Source organism: Vombatus ursinus, unplaced genomic scaffold (genome assembly GCF_900497805.2).
Source record: "Vombatus ursinus unplaced genomic scaffold, bare-nosed wombat genome assembly UNPS02014777.1, whole genome shotgun sequence".
Taxonomy (NCBI): domain Eukaryota; kingdom Metazoa; phylum Chordata; class Mammalia; order Diprotodontia; family Vombatidae; genus Vombatus; species Vombatus ursinus.
This window is the reverse complement of record NW_020954555.1, coordinates 2912861-2930498: the sequence shown is the minus strand read 5'-3', so window position 1 is coordinate 2930498 and position 17638 is coordinate 2912861. Positions and strand designations below refer to the sequence as shown.

Below are 17638 nucleotides of genomic sequence, written 5' to 3'. Positions count from 1 at the left end.
CTCTATAAAATAATTTTTGGTAGTTTGACTGATATGGCACTGAATAAGTAAATTAGCTTAGACAGAATTGTCATTTTTATTATATGAGCTTGGCCTACCCATGAGCAACTGATGTTTTTTCCAATTATTTAGATGACTTTATTTGTGTGAAAAGTGTTTTGTAATTGTGTTCATATAGTTCCTCGGCTTGTTTCAGTAGGTAGACTCCTAAATATTTTATAATGTCTACAGTAACTTTAAATAGCATTTCCCATAATGTGCTGGATATTTTAAAAAGAAGTCTGTGATCAGAGTCACGACAGGACCTCTTTCTGATTGGTCCTCCAAGTGAAAAGGTCTGGAATGTGGTTCAGACATTTGCTTAAATGAAGAGTAAAACAAAGTTCTCTTGCCTCAAAAGACAAAATAAAAATAACAAAGCTTCCCCCATAAAGAGTAGTTAACTTTGGCTACAACCCTATTCATTCCAGGGGACTTAGCATCATCCAGTCTGGCTTTTCAGCTAGAAAGCTGGCAGTGGCAGTGGTGGCGGCAGCGGCTCTCTGCCTCACCTGTTAAAATGGCTCCCGGCGCTCAGCCGGCTGTACTGCTCCTTCTCTTGGTGGCCTGCTCTGGAAGAGCTGCTCAGGTGCTTCCGCTGCTCTCTGGTTTTCTGTAGGACTCGCTTGTACGATAACGTACACAGCCAACATAGCAACTTTCCATCCACCTGAAAGACCAAAACAAGTGAAAATGGAGATGCTTATATCTCTCTTTCTCCCCAACTCAGAAAACACAGGCTGGTGCTGAAATTTTCCAAAAGAGAAGACCTTGGGGCATGGGGGCTGGGGAGCAGAGAAGAACGTGACTGTAGTAACCATCACCTTCAAATCAGAGGGGTTATCAAGGAGAAACAGGGCGAGTGTGATTCTGCTTAGCCTTGAAAGACAAACCGAACCAGGAGCAATAGGTCTAAGCTGTGAAGAGGTAAACTCCTCTTGATTTAAGGAAAAGCTCCTTAACATTCTGAGCTATTGAGATATGGAATGAGTGGCCTTCATAGGGAATGAATTTCCTACCACAAGGGTCTTTTAGCCAAGGCTGCACGATCAATTGTTAAACATCATGTAGAGGGATTCTTTTTCAACTACAGCTTAGACTAGATCAGGAGGTCCATGGATAGATTCGAGGAGGGTCCATAAACTTGGAAGGAAAAAAAATTATATCTTTATTTTCACTAATCCTTGGTTTCCTTTAAAATCATTTGTATTTTATCTTATGCATTTAAAAAACATCATTTTGAGAAGGGGCCTATAGGTTTCACTGGGCTGCCAAAAAGGTTCAGAGACCCAAAACAGGGTAAGAACCCTGGACTGGATGGGTCCTGGGGTCCCTTCCAAATTCTGTGAGATTCTGTGACAAAAATGTCTCTGTGAAGCTAAGAAGGAAGTTAGGGAAGGGAGTGGGGAGGGGAAAAGAGGAAGGGGTGAAATACAGTCTATATAGCTCTTTCAATATCTCTGCTGTGTCACAGTGGTAAATTGGGTAAATTTCCAAAAGGAAAAATATCCCCTGAGTAAAGTATAACAGAGAGGAATGATCCCACATTAAGATATCTAATGCCTTTCCTCCCGACATGAGGGGAAAAGGAGGCATGATTATAAGCAATGTTTTACCTTAAGAACAGCACCAAATAAATGATGTTCAACAAAACCTTAAAAATATGAATCCATAAACGCAGCACAAGTGTAGGAAACACATTCAGTTAGGCTTAAGCCAAAATGGAAACCCAAGATCAGTTCTGATGGAGTTTTTTTCATTCTTTATCTAGCCTAGATCTCATTAAGGACTTTTCTTATGCTTTATCAAAAAACCTATGTGACCCAATGGAAACAGCCCAGGACAGAAGTCATGATGCTAGGTGTTCAATTCTTGCATTCTGCCACTTACTAGATACATAGGTGAGTCACTTTACCTTTTCTCATCTCAGTATTCCCTTCTATAAAATGGAAATATCATCTGCCTACCTCAGAGGCTTATGAGAACCAAATGAGATGATAAAGGTGAAAAGGCTTTGTACACAATAAAATTATATATAAAAATAATAATAGTTAATATTTAGATGGTATTTGAAGCTATCATTGGTATTGTCTTGCCAGTCCATTCAGTATGCCTTTTGTATTTTTTACTTTTAGCAAAGAAGAAAAGATCTGATTTTTCCAAATGTTAGCCCAAAGGTGTGATTAAAAAAAGTAAGGCTTTCTCTGGGAAACTTAACCTAGTAGCACAATGTAATTCAATAAATATATAGGGAACTGATGCAGAGGCAAGTAAGCAGCTCCAGGAAAATACACACAATGACAATGGAAATGGAAAGAAGAAACTGAACACTATAACTATAATGACCAAGCCTGGCCATCAGAAGAGCAGAGAATATGTGCTTCCCTCCATTCTCTGCACAGATGGAGAATGAATGGTCAGATATAGCTGATGTGTTAACTGATTTTTGAACTGCTTGTTTCCTCTTTCTTTTCTAATCTTCGTTACAAGAGATTCCTCTTGGGGTAAGAGAGGGAAAGATATATATTTGGAAATGAAAATGTAAAAAAAAAAAAAAGATGTTAATAAAAAGTACTTTAAATCCAGGGTACAATGTTGAACACTAGTGGGAAAGGTAGAGGACAGAATTATTAAAGTGCAATACTTCCGGAATGCATGCTTTCATAGGTGTGACCACTCCTTCTACTACACCTTTGTCAGCTGCTGTAACCAAAAATACTCATTGCCTAGTGGCCAATAGTGATGAGTTTCCCCATATTTCGTGAAGCTAAACGCTGGGTGATAGACAAGAGTCCAGTCCGAGCCCCTCCCTCTGAGACTCCCCAGCTTAGTAGGCCTTGTCAGAACTTGTACTAATGTACCCTAGAGTAGCCTTTGAGAATTCATAGTCACATCCACGTCCTTATGAGGCAGCAGAGTAGGCTCTACTACAGGATTAGTGGAGAACAAAGAACAAATAAGACATTTAATTCTGTCCTGATGGAAATTTCTGCACTCATGGAATTTATAATCCAAAATCCACTGAAAGAATGAAATGTTTAAAAAAAAAATGGATCTTCCCTTCTAACTCATTTAAAAAGAGGGCCTACTCTCCATTAAAGTAATACCTAGTAAATATCCAATTACCCATCAAGACAAAACTAACTGGGTAGATGATCCTATGCATGAACTTGAAAAAAACCAGGTCATCAAATTTACCTTGGTCACAAGAAGTTGGCAAAAATGTTAAATAATATATCCCGTAAAACTTGATAATTCTGAATAATAATAATTATTCCTGACTTGTTTTCTTTAACAAAAGCACATGGGGGAAAAAAAAGACTCACCTTCTTCCTGTCATCTTTCCTGTCAAAGGCACACTGTTGTTTGCACTGTTCACAAGAGTATGGTGGTCCATACTTCTTCTCTGAGTTTGTACAGCGCTGACATTTATTGCCAATAAATGCTGCAATGATGTTGCAATACTGACAAGGCTTGGGCTTAAAAAGAAGAGAGAAGGGTTAGATAAAAGCTTAGTACAACAGCTACATAACAATAAAAGTGTGTTGCTTTTTACACAGGAATGGTGGATTTTTTAGCTTGTCCTGCCCTCTCCCACTTTGAGGCCATTGTGTATGCTCTGACCAACGGTGGCTCATTCTCCACCTAATGAAGTCCTTCTCTTCTTTCAAGGCCCTGCACAGTTATCACCTCTTCCATATCCTGATCCTTTATATCCAAGGGATCCCTCAATTTCTTGAATTTCTCAGGCTACTCTGACCTCTCCTACACATGCCATCATTTTCTAATGTTCATCTGACTTAGTGTCTCACATCCCTACTATATCATAAGTGTCTGAAGAGCACAACTATGATTTTTCATCTTTATATCACTAACACCAGTGTCTTTGCATGTAATAAGCACTCAAAAAGATATCTGTTCAACTGGAAAAATACGTCCACTTTTCTGCGCAATGTACTTCAAAGTGCTAAAAAGAAATCAACAGAACCAGTCCTCTGTAGAAAGCAACAAATTCTTTCAAATTTCTGAAAAAAAAAAACAAAACATAACATCTTTTGCTTTGTGGTGCCCAAAAATTCTGTGTGTTTAGTTGAAAACTGAACTAAAATGATCATTCATGAGGTTAAATAAGTTTAACCATTTACTCTACAAGGCAGTTGATTCAGCTGGTTCCTGCTCTTCAAAGAGCTGCTAAAGCCAGGCTTAAGGTTCGTGGCAGGCGAGTTTTAAAGGACCTCACAGATGAATACAGAGAAGCATGGAAAGACTTCTAAGAACTCAGGCCAAATGAGGACAAGCAAAGCCAGGAAGAATAGATACTATACACAATGACTAATGATAAAATTGGAAGGAACAATGACGACAACAACAGAAACCAAGCAAACGCTGTACTTGTAATCGTACAAGCACACACGGCCCTGCAGAAGAGCTGAGGAAATGCCTCCCCCTTCCTCGGCAGAGGTCACCGACATGGGCAGGGGAACACTGCAGCCCCCGGTCAACGAGGGTGACAAGTAGGCCAGCCTGGTGGGACTGACCTCCTCCCCCTCATTACAGCTATGGCCCTCCTAGGGAAAGGATCTATTTGGAAATGAAGGCAATGTAAAAACAAAAGTTACCACTAAAGCATTTTAAAAAAAGTAACTCTTGAGGGAAGTCTACTTACTGTTCCATACAACTTTACATTCTGAGCACATTTCTTGCATATCGTATTGGTCTTACTGTTAAGGGAAAAACACATAAAGGTCTTCATAAAGAAAAATTGTTTTACCTAGAGAAATAATCGATCCCTAAAGAATGGCAAATTGCCTTTCAAAGAGCATTTTAGTGATAATATTCATGTCAACTGAAATATTACTGTGTGGTCAGTAACTCTGCTAATACTCCGCTACCTACAGAATACAGAGCTGTGAAAATAAATCATTTAATAAAATTACTTCAGGTAGAGGCTATACTTTCATTTCTGGCAACTGGGGGCAATTTTATTTTTGGGGGGAGGAGGATGTCAATCAAGAATCTGGCAGATATGGAGACTAAATTATTTAGTAGTTGCTAGTATTTCCAATACCACCAAACAGTATAACTGGTAACTTCTGTTATAGACTGGGTCAGCAAAAAATATGAAATCAGAACTGGAAGGTCTACAAGTGAATTATTAGTAGGAAAAAAAAATCCTCAATAAACAACAAAGAATTTTGAGGTTTGAAATTAAGATACATTAGGAGAAGTATGCAGGACAAATTTAGAAGGCTTTACTCAACTGCTATTTCATATTTTCTTTTATAAGCAAAGGCATAAGAAAATCACAAATGTGGAAGAAAATTGTTGAAGCTGTGATTTTAATATTTGTCTACAGCTTGTGCAATAGTTCATTTTCCATAAAGTCTAAGCTCATGAAAAAAGTAAGTGTTCCCTCATACCCTTTTTGAAATTCTAAGGGCCATAATACAAACCAAATGTGCCTATGAGCTAATGATCCAGGTTTGCAAAAATGATCAGATTCCCCTCCTAGGCCCATTGACTTCAGGGAAGTTTCGGCCTAATGTCGCATGCAACTGGAAACAATATTTAGAACAATCCCATGGCTCTAAGAGAATATAAAAATATTAACACCCCAATATATTCTAAAATGTTATGACTAAATATCTTCCCAGGCTAACTGTAAAAGAGAAATACCACAGAGCTTTAAACTGATCTTTTGAAAGAAAGAAAAGAAAGGAAATCTAAACAAGATTGAAAAAATTACTTGTCTAAAATATTTTCCAGAGCAATTATCTTCTATTTCTGAAGTATAAGTTAACTTGTTAGAATTCAAATGAGGACCTCTGAGGAGGTATTGCCAATAGCTCCTCATTTTTATGTTGCTTTGAGGTTTATAAGGAGTTTTGCTAACAATATCTGTACCAGGCAGGTAGTGGAAATATTTGATCATCCTCATTTTACAGATAAGCAAACAAGCTCAGAGAACTGAAGAGAGGCAAGGTCACACATTTAGTAAGTGCTTGAGGCCCAACTCTTGAGGTACCCCAGTATAAGAGATAGCTCTTGCTGGCAGATATGAATCTCTTCATTCAAACAGCTTTTCAATTACACATAAGCCTATCACCAAAACTCTTTATTCCCATTATATTCAAAATTATAAGCTTGCACATGCTAACACTTAGAAAACAAGAAAGAAAAAAGGAACGTTTGCTAAGTGTGACAAGAACCCTGACCTGAAGGCTGAATGCTGAGGTTCTACATGAATTAGTCAACTGGCCTTGCTGAGAAGGCTGATCTGCAAGGGAAGGCCCAGAGGGTTGCTCACACTGACAAGCTCTTTGTTGATTCTAGTAAGCTGTCAGGTAATATTCACTTCTTAATGAGGTGATATAAGTGAAGCAGGAATATAAGTTTCACACGTGGTCAGAGATAGTAACTGGAACTTAGAACAAGACTGCCATGTTTCCCAAAGTACCTCATTTCCTCTTTGTAATGCAGAGATAGAAGGCTCAAGAGAACAGTATTTTTAAAAAGGTAAGTCACAATAATGAAATGGCCAGGGGCTAAAAAATAAGCAGCATGAGTAAGAAGTTAAGCATTTTAAGAGTACAATGGTTTCTTCTAGGAGGAAAGATGTTTCTAAAAAAGACAAGAGAAAAACCACTATCAATGGAAACTTTACCTTTCCTGCTGGAATTCAGTCCGACAGTAGGTGCATTTAACCATAGGATGGGCAATACGACACTCCTGTAACAAAATACAATTGTTAAAATTGGGTGTTAAAAACTTATTAACAAAAACCACAAATGGAGACCACACTGCATGCTGGAAAGAACCCTAGAAATTATTTGTGTAACTTTGGCAAGTCATTTACTTCTACCTCAGTCTAAGGTAATGCAAAATGGGGAGGATGAGTTCTGAGATCTCTGTCCATTCCTGAGAGACCATACCAGATAGAGAAGAAAGAGCACAGGATTTGGAACCAGGGAACCGAGGTTTAAATAATGGCTCTGCTACTTGCTACACATATACTTAGGCTAGTTCCTCACCTCTCTGGGCACCAGTTTCTCAGTAAACAAGCATTTGTTAAGCATCTACTATGTGCCAGGTACATAGTAAGGAAAGGCAAAAACAAGGTTCCTGTTCTCAAGGAGCTCGCAGTCCAGAGGGGAGAAATCATGTAAATGACTATGCACATATTAGATATATACAGGGTAAATGGAAAGTGATCTCAGAAGGGGAACCAGGAAAGGCATCCCGGAGAAAGTGGAGTTTGAGCTCAGCCTTGAAGGAATGGAGAAGGGAACGAGGGACATTCCCAGGGGGGTCTAGAATGAGGAAAATTGAGTGTTGTGTCTAAGGAACAGCAAGTAAGCCAGTGTAACTGGATAGAAGAGTATGTGGAAGGGAGGAGTGTAAAAAGACTATAAAGGTAGGAAGGAACCAGGTTATGAAGGGTTTTAAATGCCAGAGGATTTTATAATTGATTCTGGAGGATCTTGGGGTTGGGGGTGACATGGTCAGATCATCTGTAAAGTGAGAAGGCTGGACTAGGTAATCTCTAAGGATAATAATCCAAAATGCATACATATACCTATTTCTTGGAACCCAAATAGATGAGACCACAAGAGACACTCAATTACCAAAGTTCTCCAGATAGCTAATAAACACTGGCAGAAGGAAGATGCCTCACTCTCAGCAGTAATACATAAAAAACTCACTGCCAAATAAGAAAGATAGATTATTGCTTACTTTAGAATATTTAATGTGTCATACTCCAGAAATAGTCACCCAGATACCTGCTTGGCTAGGTGACTTATTAATATGATGTCACTTCTCTATGCTCAATTCACCTGAAAACTGGGGACAATGCTGCCTGATGGGAAATCTTGACATAAAAGTAATGCAAGTCTAAAAAAATTACCAGCAACTGGTCCAAGTCAGAGGATCAGCAAGTTAGAAGGGCAAGGAACCTTAGATAAACAATCTTTTGTGATCTCCTCATCTTAGAGATGTGGAAATTAAGACCAAGAGAGATGAAGCAATTGCCCAAGCACTACAGGATTTAGAGCTGGAAGGGACCTTAAAGATTATTTAGGCCAGGCCAGACCCCACAACTAAGGAAAGTGAGGCCCTAAGGGGTTGATAATTTGCCAGACTCACCAAAGTATTTAAGTTGTAAAGGTCAGATTCAAATCTAATTCCTCTGCTCCCAAATCCAATGCTTTTCCCACTACACCACTTATACCAGAAAGCAGCAGTGAAATGAGACAGAATGCTCATTTTGAGGCTGAAAATCTTTTGACTTCTTCCACTTGTCTTGCTTTTCGGCCAAAAACCTATTCAATGTTGCCTCTAGGATGAGTGGCGTAGCGACGCTTCTTTGAATTCCTATTAACAACAGTACAAATAACGATCAACAGCTAATATCTACAGAAGTGCTTTAACGTTTACAAAGCACTTTATTCACCTGTTGACGTGAGGCAGAAGCTATTTTTATTCCTGAATTATAAAGAAGAGAACAGAGGCTCGGGGTCACACTGCTGGGAAGGATCTTCCTGACTCCACTTCAGTCCCTCACTGACTCACAAGTCCTTAGGCATCATCAGCTCCTCCCAGAAGACCACCAACCCCTTCCCCTCGGAAAAGGGGTGATTCCTGCCCCTCCCTTAGGAGGCGGCGGGGCCAGAGACGAGCGCGCTGAACTTGCAATCAGGAAGACCTGGGCTCGCGTCCTGTCACTTGCCAGCGGGGGAAGCCCGGACAAGTCCCTCCACCTCTCTGGGCCTCAGTTTCCCCAGAGGCACAACGAGGGAGCTGACCTCCATCCCTTCCAGCTCTATTCACGCAGACGATCCTCGGACGCCAGCAGCGGGCCGCCCGCGAAGAGATCGAGATGGGCTGGTGCCCTGCCCCCCAGGCCGGGCCGTGGAACCAGCCCCGGGCCGTTGCTAAGCACCGGAGGAAGCCGCGGGCGGGCTGGCCCTCGGGGGCCTCGGGGAAGCCCCACGGGGGCGCGGCAGGGCGGAAGCCGGGCCGGGGTGTCCGCACCTTTTGTTTCCGCCCCCTCTCCCCACTGCCCCGGCGCCGGGCGCGAGCTGGAGGAACCACCGGCCCCCGTCAACACCCGCTGCGCGGGCAGCCAACGGCCACCGCCCCCTCGCGGCCGCCCAGCCCCGCCCCGGTCCGGACGTCCCGCCGCCCGCCGCCGCTCACCTTGCACAGCTGCTGCCCCTGGGACAGCGCCTCGAAGGGGAAGCGCTGGTGGCATTTGGTGCAGGCGTAGAGCGCCGCCATGTCCCGCTCCGGGCCTCAGGCCCTAGCCGCGCTCCGAGCTCGCCCCGCCTCGAGCTTAGCTTCTCACCCTGACAGATTCAGCCCTAACCTGTAGCCACCCGAGGCGGTGGCGGCACCAGCGGGGAGGGGAGGGGCGGGGCGGGCGTGATGGCGTTTCCCGCCCACTCATTGGCCGGACCCGACGTCCATCCCAACAGGAGAGGCGGAGTCTGGAGGCTTGGGAAGTTTCGATTGGACCGACCGGACAGACGCCATAGGTGACGCAACGAAACCGCGGTTATGTAAAAGCCTGGGTCACGCGGGAGGGCGGTCGAGAGGGGCGGGGCCCACGGTGGAAGGTTTCGCTCTGCTCCTGCGAGCTTTAAGCGTCTGGGCTGCGCCTACGCCCTTTTCACTGCCTTCTTTTCTGCCTGCCCACTCCCCACAGTTGCCACCCATCCCTGGGGGGTGGGGGGGTGGACAAAAAAATACAAACAAACAAACCTTCAAGTCTCGCGAGAGATTTCTGCCCTGGCTCCCAGGGAAGTTGAAAGGCGTTGCGCGAGTGCCGCACCTCCTCCAAGGAAAGGGGCGGGGTTTGATGGGAGGCGTGAAGATGGGCACGAGGGGGCGGGGCCTGGGAGGGAGAGGGGAGGGGTGGAGCTCTAGAAGAGAGGGAGGTAACTAGGGGGCAGGGGAGGGAGGAGGGGTAGAGACAGAGCCCAGGCAGGGAAAAGGAGGAGCTGTAGCATCCTTGCAAGAGTCTGTGGCCTAGCGTCCTGGCGTAGAACTTGCCACTGGACCCAGATGGCCCTGAAGGAGAAAGTGGGGCTGTTGACTTTGCACAACCCTCCGTCACTTACGCCCAATTCACTTGGACGTCTGTTGGTTCATTCTCTGCTGCCTATAAACATGCCCATATCGCTTCTCCGTTCTCACTTGATTCTGCCATCCCTACTAAGTATCGTCGTACTACTCTTCTGCCCTTTGTAGCTAAACCTCAGTAGGCACCTCCACTTTCTCTCCTCTCACTCTCTTCTTGACCCCTTACAATCTGGCTGCTGACTTTATCATACCACTGAAACTGCTCTCTCCAAAGTTACCAGTGATCTCTTTATTCTGGCCTTTTCCATCCTCATTCTCCTTGACCTCTCTGCAGCCTCTGACACTATTGATCACTCTCTCCTCCCTGATATTCTCTTCTCTCTAGGTTTTTGGGACACCGCTCTCTTCTGCTCTTTCTCCTACCTATCTGACCATTCCTCCTTAGTTTCCTTTGCTAGATCCTCTTCCAGATCATGCCCTCTGACTTTAGGTGTGACTCAGGGTTCTGTCCTGGGCCCTCTTCTCTTCTTCTGTACCCCTTTACTTGATCTCATCAGCTCCCATGGATTTAATTACCACCTTCACACTGATGATTCTCACATCTACCTTAACTCTCCCAATCTCTCTGCTGACCTCCAATCTCACATCTCTAACTGACTTTCAGATATCTCCATCGATGTCCAGTAGACATCTGAAACTAAGAACGTCCAAAACAGAACTCATTATCTTTCTTCCTAAACCCCTCCCCTGACCCCCACCTTCCCTATTACGATAACAGGCAACACTGTCCTCCCAGCCCCTCAGGTTAAAAACCTAAGAGTCATCCTGGACTCCTCACTATCTCTCACCCCACATTTCCAAGCTATTGCCAAGGCCTGCTGATTTCATCTTTGCAACATTTCTTGAATATGTCCCCTTCTCTCTCCAGGCACTGCCACCACCTTGGTGCAGGCCCTTATCACCTCATGCCTCAATTAGTGCAATACGCGGCTTGTGGGTCTGCCTGCCTCAAGTCTCTCCCCACTGTAATCTAGTCTCCATTCAGCACTATAAAACACAAATGTTACCGTGTCACCCCATAAACTCTAGTCGCTCCATATTGCCTCCAGGGCCAAATACAAAATGCTCTGTTTGCCATTCAAAGCCCTTTATAACCTAGTCTCCTCCTGCCTTTCCAGTCTTCTTATATGTTACTCCCAACACCTACTCTTCAATACCATGACACTGGCCTCCTGGCTATTCATGAACAAGACCATCTGTCTCTCTGCTCTAAGTGGTCTCTCGTAACCTGGATCACTTTCCCTCTTCTACTCCAACTACTGACCTCCCTGGCTTCCTTTGAAGTTCCAACTGAAATCCCACCTTCTACGGGAAGCTTTCCTCAATTCCAGTGCCTTCCTGCTGTTAATTATTTCCTATTTATCCTGTGTAGCTTGGGGTGTATGTGTGTGTGTGTGTGCGTGTATGTTTGTATGCTATTGATATGTCATCAAGAAAAATGTTAAGGAGCATAGATTCCTGAGGAACTCCACCAAAGACCTTTCAAGTTGATCATTGATGACTACTCTGGGTCTGGCAAATTAACCAATTTTAAACCCACCTAATTGTACAAATATCTAAGCCCCATCCCTGTATTTTGTTCACAAGAATAATATGAGGGACTTTGTCAGGTGCCTTACTAAAAGCTAGGTAAACATCTTCTGCAGAATTCCCATCATCTAACAATCTTGGAACCCTCTCAAAAAAAGCACATGAAGTTAGCACAGGTTTGACCCTGTCACTCTCTTGCTCAGGAGGCTGACTCAAGACAAAGTATAAACTTCTCTGACATTCTTTATAATATGACTCCAATCTATTTTTTGGGAATGATTTTCAGTTACTTCCACTCCCGTACTATATACTCCAACCCAACCGGCCTTCCTGATGTGCCCCATCCATGACACCTCCTCACCCCTCCACGCCGCTGCATGAGCCACCCTCCAAGTCTGGAATTTTCTCTCTTCTTACATCTTCCCCTTAGAATCCCTTGTTGTTCTTGTTCAATTGATGGTTGCTGTTGTGTCCGACTCTTGGGGTTTTCTTGGCAAAGAGACTGGAGTAATTAGCCATTTCCTTCTCCAGCTCATTTTACATGTGAGGAAACTGAGGCAAACGACTTGCCCAGGGTCACACATCTTGTAAGTGTCTCAGAAAGATGAGTCTTCCCGATTCCAAGCCCTGGTGCTCTGTCCACTTTGCCACCTCATTGCCCAATCAGAATCCCTAGCTTCCTTCAGAGTTCCCCTCCTATGCCACCTCCTAGAGGAGGCCCTGATTGATTTTTAGTGTTCTTCCACCCCAAAAATTACTTTTCAATTTTTCTTTCTATTTCTAGGACCCAGCACAGCACTATAGGACCATAGTAAGCCCTTAATAAATGCCTGTTGAATTGAAATTAATTGAAACCATGCCTGTTGTTGGTGAAATTGTTAGCTCTTTGTAATCTCTGCCTTTTTTCCCCCACATATTCATTAACTATCCCTTTCCTCACATACTCAAAATCTTTTCTAGGAATCTAAGTGAAGCTTACTGGCCTGTGGTTTGCAGATGTCATTCCCTGCCCCCCACCCCACTTTTTTAAAATGAAGAATTAATAAAATATTTGCTCTTCAGTTTTGAGGCACCTGTCCCATCCTCTGTGAACTTTCTGAGATCACTGACAGTAGCTTAGCAACCATATCCAACATTTCATTCAGTATGATGATGTGAAGTAGTTTATGTGGTGATTTGACCTTAACAAAAGTCTGTTAAATAAATGAATTGATCTGTAATATGTAGCTAATAAGTTTTACCATCTGCCATGCAGAGCTGTTGTGAGGAACCTGCTTAGTGAGCTCTTAAGTCATATCCATGAAGCACCTAGGCTCCCCTGACCCCTACATATGGGCCCCCAGAAAGGCCCAAGGTTTGAGGCTCTTCTTGGCTCAACATAAAACCAAACCCTCAGTGTGTTTATTTTTTACGAGGCCAACCAGAGGGCCTATCAGTTTAAAACAAAAGGCATTTAATGTAATCGAATGGCATGATAAATGACAAGAAATATTCCCTCCTCTTTCTCCACCATTCGAAACCCACATATCAGTGGACAAGGGCCACATTCTCCCACATCATGGGGAGGGAAAACATGAAACCAGATACACCCCTCTGGGAATTAACTTCCCAATTTGGCATTTACAGTTTTATAAATTGGGTTCCTAAGGGGTTGACTACAGTGTCAGACTCTTTGGGTCTGTACCCGTAAAATTATAGCTCAGGACACCCCCACCAGTTTGTTTACCTTTCATACAGCTTAAAGTAAAATCTAATAGAGCTTAAAAAGAGCAGTAGCTGTAAAACACTGCTCCCCATAAACCTGGGAGCTCTCTCCCCAAATATATCTCTAGAAAGAGTGGGCATTTGCTCACTGTGGTAGTGAGATGCTCATAGGGGACACATAGCCAAGGTAGTTCATATCTCCCATAGCGCCAGGCCCCAGCATCCCTCCCCTTCTTGTGGTGCACACTTGCTGTTCTATCCTGGACACAGCATCTTTGTTGGATGGATCAGTTCAGCTGGACTCCCTGGACCAGCTTCTTGCCTTAGCCCAGATTTCTACTGCCAGGGTTAGTCTTGACTTGAACCCTGCCATAGTCAGCCAGAAGTCACACTCATTGAAGGTGCTTCCTTCTCCCGATTCTGTCTGTCTGTACTTCCTGCTGGGTGCACTGGGCACATCCCACTGGCTGAGCAGCTCTGCTGCAAGGTACCATGGTCAACGGTGAAAAAATTCCCTCCCTTCAACCCCCAAATGCCATCTGGTAAAGGCTCAGGGATCCCACTTCCCAAATCTGCTCCTTGCCTTGAACACACCTTGGCTACTTCCAGGGCTGGCAGGCTTAGCTTTTTCAACCCCACCAGGCACACAGACAATCTTCAGCCAGCTATTGCCAACTTCCAATTCAATCAGAGATACCTTTTCAGACTTTGTAAAGGGATAACAGTGTAGCAGCCCTTAGTTTAATATGTTAACACTTTATTATCTGCCCCTTTCTGTCCTTTCACCAGCCCCATCCTAAGATGCTTGGATTGATTGACCAATCCAAGATATGGATTGATTGACTGGTATGTTGGGAGGATCAAATACGATTGTGTGTAAAGTGCTATATAGGTATCATATAACGCATATCAATCAAGAAACATTTAATAAGCTCCTACTATGTGCCAGGCACTGTGCTAAGTGCTGGGGATACAAAAGAGACAAAAGACAGTCCCTGCCCTCAAGGAGCTTACAGTCTAATAGAGGAGACAACATGCAAATACATATATACAAAGCAAGCTAAATGCAGGAAAAATAGGACATAATTAACAGAGGGAAAAGTATGGGAATGAAGGGAGATTGAGAAAGGCTTCCTGTAGAAGGTGGAATTTTAGCTGGGACTTGAAAGAAGCAGAGATGAGGAGGGAGAATGCTTCAGGGAGGGGGAGAGGCAGAGAGATTGGCCGGGGCTGAGAGATGGAGGATCTTGTTCATGGAGCAGCCAGGAGGTCAGGGTCGCTGGATCAAAGAGTATGATGGGGATTAAGGTGGAAGAGGACTGCAAGAGAGGGGTAGGCTATGAAGGGCTTTGAGCACCAATGAGACCATTTTGTATTTGCTCCTGGAGGTGTTGTGTGCAAGGAGCACATCTGGCGATAGATAGATAGATAGACAGATAGATAATGATGATGGATGGATGGATGGATGATACATAGATCGACCTTCTGGGATATGTGTCCCGGAAGCTGCTATCGCAGGCTGTCCCTATCTGTCATCTTGAGATACTACTTTTCCACTGGGGCAGCAGGCTGCATCGAGGGAGGAATGCTGTCCAGGACTAGGAGGGGCTGCTATGTTGTTCCATAACAAAGTTATGTCCGAAGTAGTGTGTTCAATTGCGGGCGCTGCATTTTATCCGGGACGTTAACCAACTCGAGCTGGGGTCCTGACCCCTTGTGGGGTCCTGGACCCCTTTGTCAGTCTGGAGAAGCCTGTGGATCCCGCCTTGGAGTGATGTTTTTAAATGCACAAAATAAAATACGTAAGATGACAAAGGAAACTAATTATATTGAAACATAGTTATAAAAATATTAAAATGCCAAAGTTCACAGGCTCGTCGGTGCAGCAGAGCCGCAAATGTCATCTGCTGGGTGTTTGGAGTTGCTTCTATTCTCTGCTGCCATCTGCGGGTTTTGAACTGTAATGCATCTTCTTTACTAAGCTGCGGCTGCCACCTGCTGGTTGTCAGCTGTGATACGGCTTCTACTGGGCAGGGGCGGTCCTTCAGCTCGTGACTATAGTCCCAGGAACTATATTTCATTCTTTCTGGGATATAGACCCCAGCTAGCTAAGGATGCTACCTGGCTCCCACCCCACCTCTTATTTTCAAGCTTTTACAATTTATTGATCAGTTGTGCTGATTTTTTTTTCCTCTTGTTTTTCTTTTCATCCTAAAAAAAAAAAGTTACATGGAATGGATCTCTGGGAGGGGAGGAGGGATATCAGGGAAAATAATGGTGATGTAAAAAAAAAATCAATAAAGGCTTAATTTTTAAAAAGCGTCTTCTGGACTGGACTTCCCTCTGTTACTGCTCAAATTCAGTCCAAACTATTGAGTTTGATCAAAGTTCATTGCGTAGAGTGCTGGGCCTAGAGTCAGTAAGACTCCTTCCTGAGTTCAAATTTGGCCTCAGACACTTACTAGTTGTGTGACCCTGGGGAAGTCACTTAACCTCGTTTGCCTTAGTTCCTCACCTGTAAAATGAGCTGGAGAAGGAAATGTCAAACCACTCCAGTGTCTTTACCAAGAAAAAAACCCAAATGGGGTCATGAAGAGTCAGGCATGACCAAAACAACAAATCAAAGTTCCTTTGGCCTCCTGTCATATCTCTAGGCTTGCTGGGCTATGCTTCCTTCAAAACACCCAAAGAACTTCATTTTGCAAAACTGTGAAGACGCTGAATGGCCATGGGATGAAGACATTTCAGCCTCATCATGTCCCTAGTTGCCATGGAAATCATCTAAAGAGCAATATTGAAAAGGGTGGGTAGAGGTAGTAAAGTCACACTTTCCTCAGCCAAATAAATTTCTGGAATCTCTATGTAAATATTAGCTATCATTATTCATACCCAGGCCATGCCATCTTAATCAGAAATTGGCCCCAGTCTTTAGGGTACTATACCCTCTAAGCCTGGAATAACCCTCCCTACTGCTCTAGGAGATAGATAGACCAACTGACCTTCTGGGATATGTATCCCAGAAACAGCTATCCCAGACTATCCCTGTCTGTCATCTTGAGATATTGCTTTTCCACTGGGGCAGCAGGGAGGGAGGAATGCTGTCCAGGATTAGGGAGGAGATCTGCTATGTTTGTTCCATAACAAAGCTATGTCTGAAATAGTGTATTCAATTCCTGGTGCTGCATTTTATCAGGGATGTTAACCAACAGGGGTTCTGAACCTTTTTGAGGTCTTGGACCCCTCTGTCAATCTGGAGAAACCTGTGGATCCCACCTCAGAATAATGCTTTTAAATGCACAAAATAAAATAGTAAGATGACAAAAGGAAACCAATTATATTGAAACAGTTATAAAAATACCAAAATAAAACAAGTTCACAGACTGAAGATTAAAAGCTAGACAGCTGAGCTACAGAGCCTTTAGAAGACAAGTAGGATGGTGAAAGGGAAAGGCTTCAAGGCCTTTCTATATGAACATTAGCTGAAGAAATGAAGAAAATTTAATTGGGGGGGGCTATCACGAAAGCTATATGTGAAAGGCTGTCTGGTGGACAAGAGATTTTTTCTGATTGGCTCTAGAAGGCAGAAGTAGGAGCAAATTTAAGCCTAATGGCACCCCCCCACACACACACAGCTTCCTAATAATTAGTATTATCCAAAGTAGCATGAACTACCTCAGGAGGCAGTGGGGTCCTCCATCCTGGAGATATTCAAGCAAAGATTTGTTAGCTAGGCATACAGGGGATTTCTGCATATTCGGTGGACTAGCCAGGCTTCAAGGTCCCTTCCAACTCTGTGAGTTTCAATCAATATTTATTAAGTGCCAAGCTTAATAATTTATTAAGCGCCATTTATTATGTGCCAAGCGCTGTGCTAAGCCATGGGGATATAAAAAGAGACAAAAAACAGTCCGTGCTCTCAAGAAGTTTACATTCTAATGGGGAGTACAAAATGCAAACAATTATATACAAAGCAAGCTATATACAAGATAAATAGGAAATAATTAACAGAAGGAAGGTACTAGAGGGGTCAGAGAAGGAGTTTTAGTTGGGACGTCAGTCAGTAGTTTGAGCAGAGGAAAGAGAGCATTCCAAGCACTGGGGACAGCCAGAGAATGCCTGGAGCTGAGAAATTTGCTTGTTCATGGAACATCCAGGAGACGAGTGCCGCTGGATGGAGGAGTGGGTGTCAGAGAATAAGGTGTAAGATAACTGGAAAGGTAGG

General features: G+C 43.6%; 1 protein-coding gene across 4 annotated transcripts in view; it reads right to left on the bottom strand.

Annotated features, from left to right (window-relative positions):
- The window catches only part of FAM76A (family with sequence similarity 76 member A), a 21496-nt gene extending 12072 nt beyond the window's left edge, over window positions 1–9424 (bottom strand). For 2 of the 4 annotated variants that reach the window (XM_027864898.1, XM_027864901.1), the window contains exons 1-5: window positions 9238–9424; window positions 6704–6768; window positions 4706–4760; window positions 3366–3518; window positions 552–709 (exon numbers count right to left, since the gene is read on the bottom strand). In XM_027864898.1, coding sequence (XP_027720699.1) covers window positions 552–709; window positions 3366–3518; window positions 4706–4760; window positions 6704–6768; window positions 9238–9318 — 512 coding nt within the window. In that variant the 5' untranslated portion in view covers window positions 9319–9424. Of the gene's footprint in view, window positions 1–551; window positions 710–3365; window positions 3519–4705; window positions 4761–6703; window positions 6769–8184; window positions 8364–9237 lie in introns of those variants that run through there. The other 2 variants (XM_027864900.1, XM_027864897.1) reach the window with 2 other exon arrangements.
- Between the last annotated feature and the right edge of the window lie 8214 nt (window positions 9425–17638).